At 37.1% G+C, this 12,389-nt stretch overlaps 1 protein-coding gene across 1 annotated transcript in view; it reads left to right on the forward strand.

Annotated features, from left to right (window-relative positions):
• CLVS2 (clavesin 2) overlaps positions 1-8,407 on the forward strand; it is a 59,244-nt gene extending 50,837 nt beyond the window's left edge. The window contains exon 5 of the mRNA XM_071548995.1: positions 83-8,407. Coding sequence (XP_071405096.1) covers positions 83-170 — 88 coding nt within the window. The 3' untranslated portion in view covers positions 171-8,407. The remainder of the gene's footprint in view (positions 1-82) is intronic.
• The last annotated feature ends 3,982 nt before the right edge of the window (positions 8,408-12,389 follow it).

Genomic DNA, 12,389 nt, shown 5'->3' on the forward strand with positions numbered 1-12,389 from the left:
TAAAATAAACAAAAGAAAGCTGAGGTTTACCCTCATTTGTCGTGATCTAGAAATGTTAAATAAACATGTTGTCCCTCTGCAGGTCTCAGTCAGTTGTGGATCCTGGGGTGCTGAAACGCATGGATAAGAATGAGGAAGAAAACATGCAGCCTTTGCTTTCACTTGACTAACAGATTTTGAGCATTGGACATGAACTGAGGTGGAAGGCACTGCCTCTCAGCAACAAGCAAACCATTGGGAAAGAGCGTAACAGCTGGAATCCTATTTACTCATGTTAATGTAGCATAATGGCAGCAGGTTTTACTATTCTGCCTGAATTCTGGATGCCCTTGAGTGAAAAAGAAGAAGAGAAAAAAAGAAAATAAAATGAAATTAAAAAAAAAAAAGAAAACTATTTATTCTGTAAGTGCCAACTTGTTTGTAAATACAATATACTTCTCCAATTTTACTTTGTAAGTTATGGCAAACAAGTGCTATGGAAATGAGTGACTATTAAATTTGTCAGTGAAGTGCACCATAAAAAAAGAGAAGAAAACACTTGTACACACACACACACACACACACACACACAGATAGAGAGAGAGAGAGAGAGAAATACGTACTGGACAAAGAAAAATATCAAAGCCAATTAAATGTCCTTCTCATAGGAAGCAAACTAGCCCACTGACTGCTGGAGTCTTTCTGCAGTGCTCATGTAAGTGTGAAAAGATAAGGAGGGAATATAAGAACTTGGGAGATGCTGTCAAATGTTTCCTAACTTTAGAAATTGTTTTCTCAAGTAATGTTGTGGCTTAGGATTGTGATATAGCAAAAAACATGTAACATTGAAAGAGGTAACAGATTGACTGGAACCAGCTCTTTGACAGCTTTGTTGCTGAGCTGTATGGATCTCTGAGTTTTTCCCTTAACTTTTCATTTACACAAGTAACCTGGTTTGTTACTGTAATCTGGGTGTTGTAATGTGGGACACATTGGAGTTACTTCTCTTACATTTTAGGTGCACGTCATCTATTTTTCCAGAACTCTGTTCTCCCTTGGAATGAGACATTAGTCCTCTAAATACAGTGTAATCATTATCTGAAAGTAACGCCTGGCAGCAGAGATTTGGAGTTAATCACTGAATCTTGTGTACTGGGAGACTGGATACATATATATATATTTTTACCAGGCTCTGACAAGCATACAAGGTGACATTGTTAGATAAGTATATTTCATTGAAGGTTTATACAAGAAATCATACCTATTCAATGTACTTAGATATATTATAGATTGTATATTGAGACAATGTCATTTTATTAATATAGTAAAACTTTCCATAGAACACAGCATCCCACTCCAAGCAAGGATTAATATGAATAAGTTGTAGTCAAACATCTCAGCCTATGTGTTTAGAACATCTTTGTTTTGGTTGTAGTGTAAGTGTATATATTGAACATGTGCCATAATAGAGAAATACATTTTACCTCAAAAAGGTGACAGGTTTCACTAGGGATTGGTTAAATAAGCTGAAATACAGGGGCTGTGTCATCTTTGTGTGCTGGCTGATGTGTGTGCAGCCCATGGTAAAATTAGGACTTTACAGTCAGAGTGGGAAGACACACAGGGTGCCCAGCAAGACATCAGAATAGTTAGAGGTATTGTAAGAACACACCCAGGCAATGCAAGGATTAGTTATGAAAACACTGACAACAGTGGAGGCAATAGCTCACAGCAACCCTGCTTCCCAAGTGCCAGAGTTTAAAGAATTTCTTCCATCACATTAGTGATCATTGAAGTTTCAAAGTTGGTTTTGTCACCCCTCCTTGCCCAGGATGATTACAGCTGTAAGATTTAGTAGGCTGAGATGAGTTAAGAGCAGAGAGTGAAATTTTGAAAGTGTGTTGTCTAGAGTTTAGCTGTAACTCCCGTGGTGGCAGCTTTGCATTTCTCAGGGTTGAGACAACCCTGACTCTACCAGCATCACTCTTGATTAGCCCAGGCAACAGAAAGATAAAGCTTTTCTACTTTGCAGTTCATTAGCAACACTGATAAATAGTGTATGCCATCACATTACAGGAACTTGCCTAAACAAGTCATTGCCTTTCTGCTCTCCTATTTTCATGATATGTGTTATGAAATGCAGAGAGAAAAGATATGGAGCCTGAATGTCTTATCAGTCTGTCCTACAACTTGTCAGAAGTAGAAAGTGTTGTAATACTACTTCTGTGGTTTGAGAGACTTGAAAAAATGATCAATTCTTATATACTATTTTGTTCAGTCATGTTTTTCACATTCCTTGTAGCATCATGCTGGATAAGTGAGATGTGTGTCCAGGATTTGCAAAAGTGCCATACTTGAATGTATGTTGTATATGCCCACCCTTCTGGTTAGTAGAATAGAATATTGTCATTGATCTGATTTTTAAATCCTTGTCAGATAATTCTATAACATCAGTAGAAATTTTCTCCTTTTAAGGGCTTCAGGATTTAGTCAGTATTCTACATGTATGCAAACTGTTATTCAGCGGTGATCAAAATCTTCATTGATCCTTTTAGATACATGGGCCAGACTTTAGTGTAAGACAGCAGAATGCTGATTTTGGAATGCAGCAGCTGTCTGGTCAGAAACTGTGAATCTGCTCCACTGTATGGAGCTTAAAATTTATTTTGAAGCTTACAAATTTGTTTTGTTTGCAAATCCTTTATTTATGCACTTAATTTATGTAATATTTTCTGATATCTGATTTCAGCTTCAAGTTAATGAATATTAATACATTCTTTCCAGAAAGTAAAGTAGGATATATTATAATTTTGTATAACTGGGACCTCATCTTTCACCAAGAACAAAATTGCTTTTTCAGTGAGATTCTCTCTGCTGGGGAGTTGGTCTGCAGGTCTTCTTGGCCACAGCTTTTATTTCACTGAAGCAAAGTCTGACAGTGGTTATTGGGGTTGTGACACTGGGTAAGAATATGAAAATGGGTAAGAAATAAATATACTTTACCTGCTTTTAGTATTCTTTAAAGGCATTTCTCTTTTAAACATCAGGGTACATAAACGGTTCCACCTTTCTTGTAGAAAATCTTTATAGGTAGGTCAATTTTTATTAGATTAAATTTGGACAGAAAACTTTTTCCAATGTTTATTATCATAGGAATTGCTGTCTAATTTTTATAGCAGAATTGAAGTGCTAAAAATAGAATTCAAATGCTTGAGAGGAATTCCTCTTAATTTCTTACCTTTGTTGTGTATTGGGTAGAATAAAATCTTTTTGTAATTGTGCATGCTGATATGCATATAAAAATATCCTGCAATATGTGGAACTTAGTGGAAAAACTGGATGTACCTGTCCAAGCAAATACACACACACACACACACACACAAGAAAAAAAAAAGGTGTAAAAATGGAGTCTGGGGCCTTTGATAAGATCTACAAATATCCCCTTACTTGATGTCTTTTTCAAGAAACAAATGTTTAAAAATATATGGAAAAGTTATAAAAACTTCCATGCCCAAAGCCTTCCTCTTGTAATCAGAAGTTTCACTAGTCTTTTTGCTTTATAGAGACAGGTAATCAGACCCACTAAGCTCCAACAAATGCACAGAGTCCCGGTAGTTACTCATTGTAAAATAGTTTGAGATGTCTTTACAAAAATGTAAATTTACTGTATAGCATATTTAAAAAGATTTTTGCACTCTACAAACATGCTATGCCTAGCCACAAAAGATATTTGTAGAGACATATGTAAACTGAACACAGAATTAAAGAAAATAGGAGTAAATGGGACCTCAAGAGGTCACTGATATGTGGAGGATCAGATTCATTTTAATGTTGCTCTCAAAGGATTGTTTTAGCTCAGTACCTTACATGGAATGCTCTTTGTATTATTTAATCACAGTCACAGCAAAGCCTAAGCACATTTACTGATAAAATTGTAACCTGACAGTATTCTGTTTATGCCTTTTATTATTTTCCTGTTCTGTTTTGGAAATTAAAGTTTGTCAAGCATCACATAAACTACCATTTAGAATTACCTGGAAAACACTCTGCAATAAGCTTTGGTCATATGCCTGTTATTTTATTGTTTCTGTCATTATCGATGTATATATTTGTCAAGTTTTTTGTTAAGTTTACGTTTGAAAGAGCATGCAAGAGAGAAAAAACTCAAAATCAGTGAGGCTTCAGGATTTTGTTTAGAATATTAAAATGTGATTTTGAGAGGATGTTGATGTTGATTTTGATAATCTTTAATTGCTTGTGGGGTATGTCCTTCTGGGCTGTCTACAGTGTTGGGTACCAGGACAAATTTGAAACATAAGTATCAATGTGGAAGTCAAGAGCAAAGGTCTCAATGGACTGTACTGAAAAAAATACGTAATCAAATGACTGGCTGTATCACGTCCTTCTAAAGAAAGGTATTTAGCTTATAAGCATGTACATCTGGTGCTGAGAGTACTACTTTTGTCCACAGCCTTCGAAGCACACTATGAAATGGAAAAAATCATAGTTATCCCATTTCTCAGATAGCAAAACATAGCAAGTTAGAGACATTTCTCAGTAGAAGACATTACAATTATTTTTCTCTGTGGCAGAGATGATCACTCAGTCTGTTTTAGCTGCAGGAGAGAAAATAATGTGCCCCTATTTTGTGTAAGCTTGTTTGGTTGTTGGTTCATTCATGCCTAGTTTATTTAGAATGTTTTATCATTAGACCTTTGCAAACTAGGGATGCTCTGCTTTTCTCTGGAGCTAAATCTGAATTAGCATTTTACCATTCCTGCTGAGTAAATGGCAAAAAAAGTATGTCCCCCAAATGAAATGCCTTTCTTCTTTCTAATTCTTGAGGAAAAAAGGTAATTTACTCTGAAGACTCCAAAAAGGAAATCATGTCTGCCTGGTAAAGAATTTTGCACTTGGCCAGGGACAAAGCAAGATACTTGTTTGTCATTAACTATTTAGGGAACATCAGCATTTTGTTTAGAGGCATGCTTAAGTGACCACAAATTAAAGTACAAGCCAGGTAGACAGGATCCCACCCCCTGTATTGCCTTGCAACTTTGAATGATCCTGTGTCAAGGGTTTGTATGTAGGAGATTGACTTGGACATTCCCTTCAGTTTGTGTTTCATCTTTCAGTTGTGTGGGAATTATTTTCCTGTCAGCTTTTGGGATCTTAATTTGTTTCCTTTAAAGGGGCCTGTTGGCACAAAATGGCATTGACCCCTATTGGAGTGTACAATTTGCAATGTGATTTTGTTATTAAAAAATAACAACTTTTGCAACGCTGGGCAGTGGTGAAGTTGAAACCTGAGTCACAAGCACCCACCACTTTGTCACTCCTTCTCCAGTGTTTTGTGTGTATGTAAACTGCTCTGATCAATAACAAATGTGTTAGTTCTTGCATGGTGTGACTTCAAAAAGAGAGAAAAGTTTCTGCAGCAAATTCAAAATCTGAATTGGTTATATCTCTGGAATCCAGAAGCAGAGGGAGCCCTGCACTCAGTCAAAATAGAGATCTCCAAGGGGAGATGCTGGTAATACCTTATGGTACACGTTTTGTTAAAATATGGCCCCAAAGTATTTTGTCTCCAAGGGATCGTGGTCAGCCAGAACTGTTCTTTCTGCGTCAGTCAGCATCAGTCACTTACAAGTCCTCTCTAATATAGGTATGACAAACCTTCCTTTTGGGGTTAGCAGAGAATTCACTTCCAGAGAATTGACACATTTGCCAGTTTGCAGTAGACAAATGTCAAGGGTTAATTAGGATTTGTATTTGATATGGAAATGTTGCTGTGATTCCTTAAAGAGGCTGACACATCAGCAACATACATCAGTGCCTAAAGGCAAGCATCTCAAATCAGATCCCTTGGTTAATAAAAATTTAAAGGGAGAAAAAGGGAAGAGATAATGGAATATAATAAAACACAGTAATTAAAATGAAAAAAAAAAGGAAGCGAGCAGTGGAAAGCTGTATGAATGGCAATAATGATGAAATAGAACTTGTTATTGTCACTTCCAAGAAACAAATTGGTAGCCTTTTATGTGTCCACCCTCTACATTATGAGTAGATTGTACATTTCTCACATGATCTACCATATATGGCCATGATGAAGTTTCTTGAGTCTTTAAAAATTGTCAAATAGTAGGTGCTACAGCTGAGTTTATGAACACGGTTTAATGAATCAGTGCATGCCACCAGAGTATCTCTTGGAGATGTGCCCCAGGAATATGTGAAATGCTGTGTCCTGTTTGGCTGAGGAAGTTGTGTAGGAAGAGAAAGAAAGGAACACCATGGCTGTAAGAAATGGTGGCAGGCCTGTGGGAAAAACAGCATTGGGGAGTTGGGAGTCAACTGATTAACCATATTAATGCTAAGGGAGGCTTTCACCTGCTTAGTAATGTAAGAGAGGACTTAGAAACCCCATGACACATCTGTCATCAGAAAGGAGAGATAACATATTTCTCTCTTTCCCACACAAACTCAGCTTTGATATTTTTAGACCTGATGCATATGGTAGACCTGAACTGCCTCTGCTGCTGCTGATTCCACAGTAGCTCCCAGGATGTGGATATCATGTAGCATGCAGAAGCTGGAAAGCTAGCCCACACCAACCTGTCCATAGGAAGAGAAGGGAGGGATGTATTCTGCCAGTCCCCGCTGCAGAGAAAATTTTGTGGGAGGATTCAGTGCTTCTTGAATTAAAGCCTGCCCTGCCCTGACATCTGTATCAGTGCCTATATGGTGTGGGAATCTCCTCCATGAACCTCAGTGTCTTGTGCTAATTATGCAGCCTTTGAGCTGTAGCTGGTGATCTGTGTCCTGTGTCTTTAAGCAGTGCTGCTGGTGGTGTTAATTGTAGCCATCAGTCACACAGAGTGGAGATGATTTAAAGGCAACTGACAACTTTAAGCATTACACTTAATCCCCAAGAATATTAAATTGGTGATTGTTACAAGGGGTGCCTAAGATTATGATAACTTTAAGAGTTTCAGGGTTATAAGTGTATAATCATTTTTCCTTAAATATTTTATATGCGTCTTTGATATATCAACAGCAGAAGGAATTAAATAGTAGAAAATGTGATTCTACAGCTATGAATATATTCAGATGGGCACATATGGAATATCTGACACTATCTAAAAAGGCAAATAGTTGTTTTGCAGTTGACTAGTGTTCAACTTGAGAATAATGGCTCTTTTAAATCATTTGGTTCTCTAGCTCTATCACCCTGTGGACTGCTGTGTGAAATGTGTGCTACAAAACATTCCCAACCCTTCATCTCTTCTCCTACCCTCAACAACATCCTGTCTGCTGTATGTACTTTATTCTATGAATAACTGAAGAAAAATGTAAAAGATCCTAACACATTGATAATCTGCAGACTAGATCTTGAGGACCAATATTTTAAATATTTCCCTTGTACAAATCTCTGGTAACAGCATGAAATGGAAAATGAGAGCAAAGGCCAATTTTATGATAGAAGAATATAAAAAAAAAACATCTAGCATAGCTGTAGATAGTCAGTCCTCTGAGATAGCTCTTGTGATTTAGCATGTTACCTTCCCCTGAGTGTTATTTGTCACTCTTCAGATAGGAACTACTGCCCCAACATCTAAGCAACAGTAGATTATGGAAATACATCTGTCCTATTGAAGGCTGTGCACAAATCATTCTCACTCTGTTGATTCTACACTCATGCAAATGCAAAAGCACTCATGTAATCTATTAATACAACTCTGTTATGGGAATAATAATTCACAGCTAGTCATGGCAAAATTTAAAATTGCTGTATTGGCAATCTGTGCCTTAAGGCTCTCGTGATCTGTAGTACTTGCATAGCAGTAACCACTGATTTTTTTTTTTTTGGCATACAACGACCTACTTTGCAGCCTAATGGAAAATACTATAGCACCATATCAAAATTGAAATTTAAATTACAGGAGTAGTTTGCAAATAGTGCTTGTATCCTAAGGATAACATTTGTTTGTTTGTTTCTCAGTTTAGTACTGTTAGGACTCAGGGGGTCTGAGATTTGTAAAGCCAGGACAAGTTTATTAGTCATGTTTTTCTCTGTAAAGTTTCAATAACTATTCTTTTTTTTCATGTATTCTTGTCAGTTTGAATTTTATTCTTGGACCTAGTGAAATGGTTACTTTTGGTTTGTTGTGCTCCAACCTAAAATCTGAAGATAAAGCAACTTTGTGAAACATGTCACTCTTCATATTGTATATTTCAATATCATCAGTTCTCTGTGATCAATGGGCTGCTTTGGAGAGTATTACTACTTTAAATCATCATTGGTTATTGAGCAAGAATGACATTCTGTTAAATAAAATTTGACTAAATGAAAATTAAAATACATATACATGTGTTTGTACATGGGAGAGTTTGTGTGGCTTCCTTGTGATAAAATATATATGGAAGATATATTTTAATTGGATGACTGCACTAGATTTTTAACAAGGTATTGAAAGAAAAATAACTGAGTGGTATGTCAGCATGTAAGTCTGGTAACACTCTTTTTCTTTTTTCTTTCCACCTAACAGGAAATTTTAAAGAGCTAATATATTTCACATTTACAGTACTGTTGTGAACCTGCACTTTGTGGAAGTCTCTCTTGATGATCTATCAGATCTCTCAGATGAAGATCATGCAGATATGCTCCACACAAGAAAAGCTCATTTCCTTCTCAAGGTTATTTCCTAATCTCCTGCCTCTTCATTTCTTCTGTACTGTGTTGCCTAGCATCATCTTATGTTCATTCACTTTTCTTTTGATGCCACATCAGGGAGAAGTGATATTAACTCTGCACAGGGATGTCCCTTTTTTCAGCAAAATATTTCTGTTCTCAGGAGAGAGTAACAGAACAGGCTATGTGGCAGTGAAGTGGTGCCTACAGAATGACTGCATTTCATTCTAGATTTTGGGTTTCTTTCACAAGAGGGAGAGACACAGTAAATGATAGTCATGTTTATGTGCTTCTTTAGTGTTCTTTTTGTATTATGTCTTACTTTAGACACAAGAACACTTATTCACATCTTCTGTACATTTTGCATATCTTAACTTTGGTTTACACAGATTTTAAAAATAAAACAAAAAGAAAAAGAGCTGCAATATCTTCCTGTTTCCCATATAATCTCACTAGTATATGCAGATGCATTCCTTGGGCCAACACTGCAAGGTATAGCTTCCAAAGAAGTACAAGTTTCCCAATCAACATGTTGAAAAAATAATGATGATATCTCATCTACATGGGAATGTAGTTCTTCAGCTCTCAGGTGCTGCACTGTATATAAGCCATTGCTGCACAAGGGTACATTTCATCATTACAGCTATAACAAGATAGACATCAGTACAGCTCTCTGCTTCCTTTGAAATCCCTACAGAGTTAAAACCACTATCCATTTATATATTGCAAGGCTGCTTTTTCCTGAATACAGTGTGATGCCAGTGTGTACATGTGTGGGTGCATGTGTGTGTGTATGTCTGCTTTTCTCACTTCATCTCCCATTTTGGACCTCTTTCACTTATGTCAACTTTCTTCAGGAAAAAGACAGAGGCTTCAAGGTTGACACCTGTGTTGACATGTGACAGCACCTTGTGGCATGCTCAGGTTTCCTGGCCCTAATATGGGAGCTGGCTGGAGCATCCTGCAGTAAAATGTGACTCCAGAACCTTCAGTTCCTAGCAGAATAGACCAGGGTGTGGGTGGGAGTATGGGGAAAAATACCAGACCTGCATTTCATCTTGAGGGAACTGGGAGGCGATGGGGACCTACACTAGGGCTACACAGGCAGTTTAGATATGTAGTACCATAAAAGTAGGTGGGTGGGCAGAGGAATACTTTTTGCTCCCTGACAGTGAACAGAGCAAGTCCTTGCTGACAAGCACCAGTGTTTCAGTATGGGCAGGAGTTCATACACAACTTCTAGACTGAAAAAGAATTGTGAATATAACTCCCATTAGTGTAGTTGCATGGTCAGGAGGATGTGCAGGAGTATGGGAGGCTCATCTGTGGAATTAATTACTTATGCTACCACAGCTTTGGTGCAGCCTACAGTAGCACTGTAATGATGAAGGATACAGAAATGAACAGTGAAATTTGGAGCTGTGTTAATAATAGTACTGGCAGTGACTACATAAATTTCTTTAAGTGTTTACTGAACACAATATAAACATAGTAAATGTTTGCAAAGCTGAAAGTGCTCTGTGCCAGTAGCAAATAAAAGTATTTTGTCTCATTGCCTGCATGCATCTTGGCAGTGCTGGTTTCATTGTCTTAACCTGAGTAGTGGGGGAAAATAGTCCTTGGCCTCCTAGATGTGTGCAAACGGTTGGCTAGTGAAAAGCCCTTCCAGTATGTGAACCATGACAAACAGCATCCTTTCCCCTCTGGACAGATTACCAGGCTGTCAAGAAATCTTCCCATCATCCATCAGTTTAACTGTTGAAACCCCTGGAGATCAGCAGCTGAGAAAATGCCTATGTAGCAAAAATATGTCACACTGGTCAAAATGGAGACAATAGTTTTTTAATGCTATCATTCACTTCTGATATACAACTTTCTAACTTTGTGAAAAATTTAACAGAATCACAGAATATGTCAAGTTGGAAGTGACCCACAAGGATTATCAAGTCCAACCCTTAGCCTTGCACAGAACCATCCCCAAGAGTCACACCATGTCCCCGAGAGTATCATCCAAATGTTTCTTGAATCTCTGTCAGGCTTGGTGCTGTGATCACTTCCCTGTGGAGCCTATTCCAGTGCCCAACAACCCTCTGGGTAAAGAGCCTTTTTCTAATATCCAGCCTAAACCTCTCCTGACACCTTGCTTCTTATCAAATTTATAGAAAAAATATTAATGAAATATCGCTGTTTAAATTTTATTTCCAGCAGTGGTAATGCTAAAGAAAAGAGTTAATCATATTCTTTGATAGAATCACTTTTCATCTCAATCTCTGGAAATAAATACATTTTTTAACAAATACGTAATTTTTTTCTCATGGAGCAATGAAGAGATAATCAGACTGATCTTAACCATATCCCACTCTGAGAATCATCAGATAAAGGCTAACCCTGATGTAGAATCAGTTGGAATGTTGATCTTAATGGGATGTTTGTTTAGATTTTGATGTATAAACAAAAAATTTATAAAATTTGAATATGAAATATGAAGTTTTTAATTAGTTTCTGATAATCAGAACAGTGGAAAATGATAACGTATTCAAAACCTTTACAATTTTTTTTCTCTAATGAATATACACTTAATATACATGCATATACAGTTCAGATCAAGCTACCACAAACCAAGAAAATACCCTGAAATCTGAAAGTGCTCAGAATAAAGTAGGAAGTACAACTCTGCATTATACTATCAACTGGAATATTTTTCTATTAAGGCTTTACGTTACTAGATACTTTTAATGCTCATATAGCAAAGATCTCAAGAAGAAGCAAAGCATCTCGCTTGCAGGAGGAAAAAAAAAGAAAAGAAAGGAGACATGGACCTGGCACAACACATCTTATCTTTCTTAATTTGATTTCTCATACATGTGACTTTCTTTTCTTCCTTAAAAAAACCTGTAGCCATGAATCTCAGCCATGTGGTGCATCAAGATGAGGCACCCCTGTACTAGAAGGCTTAATCATATCAGCTTTTTATGTTATTATAGAGTCATTAAAACAATTTGACATATAGTGTATTTTGAAAAAATATTATAGTCTAAAGTTGATAATGAAATAAAGATGCAACACTAAAGAGTGTTTGCAGAAATGCTTGCAAAGAGTCCTGTCAGGGACAGTCTTTTTGAGAGGCATGGTTTGCAGTCACTTTAGGATTTGATGGTCTTCAAGTTCCAGAATTAAAGACAGATAAAATGGAATATATCTGCTAGTTATACAACCTTTTACACAGACAGATAGTGATAGTACTGGGGAGAACAGTTTTAAACTAGAAGGAAGATTTAGGTTACATGTAAGGAAGAAATTCTTTACTATGAGGGTGATGAGACACTTGTAACAGGTATGGATGACTCACTCCTGGAAGTGTTCAAGGCCAGTTTGGATGCGACTCTGAGCAACCTGGTATAGTGGAAGGTGTCTCTGTCAATGGCAGAGAGCTTGAAACCAGATAATATTTAAGGTTCCTTTCAACCCAAACTATTCTATAATTCTATGATTTAGCCTACTGTTAATTTCTCACTGTGATAAAACTGCCTCATTATTAGGCTTTAGTAAAATACAGAGGCAGCTGCAGTGCCGCATAGATTAATTAAAATTCAGTCACTAACTGAGATTGACCTCAAGTCACAATTCTGGTGAGCAACATCCCCTGCTACTTGATGGCTTTGTGAAGGATCTTGCAGAGGTTTTCAGGAAAGGTGGGAATGTGACCTACTACCATTGCTTC

The sequence above is a fragment of the Pithys albifrons genome, chromosome 2 (assembly GCF_047495875.1).
Source record: "Pithys albifrons albifrons isolate INPA30051 chromosome 2, PitAlb_v1, whole genome shotgun sequence".
Lineage (NCBI taxonomy): Eukaryota > Metazoa > Chordata > Aves > Passeriformes > Thamnophilidae > Pithys > Pithys albifrons.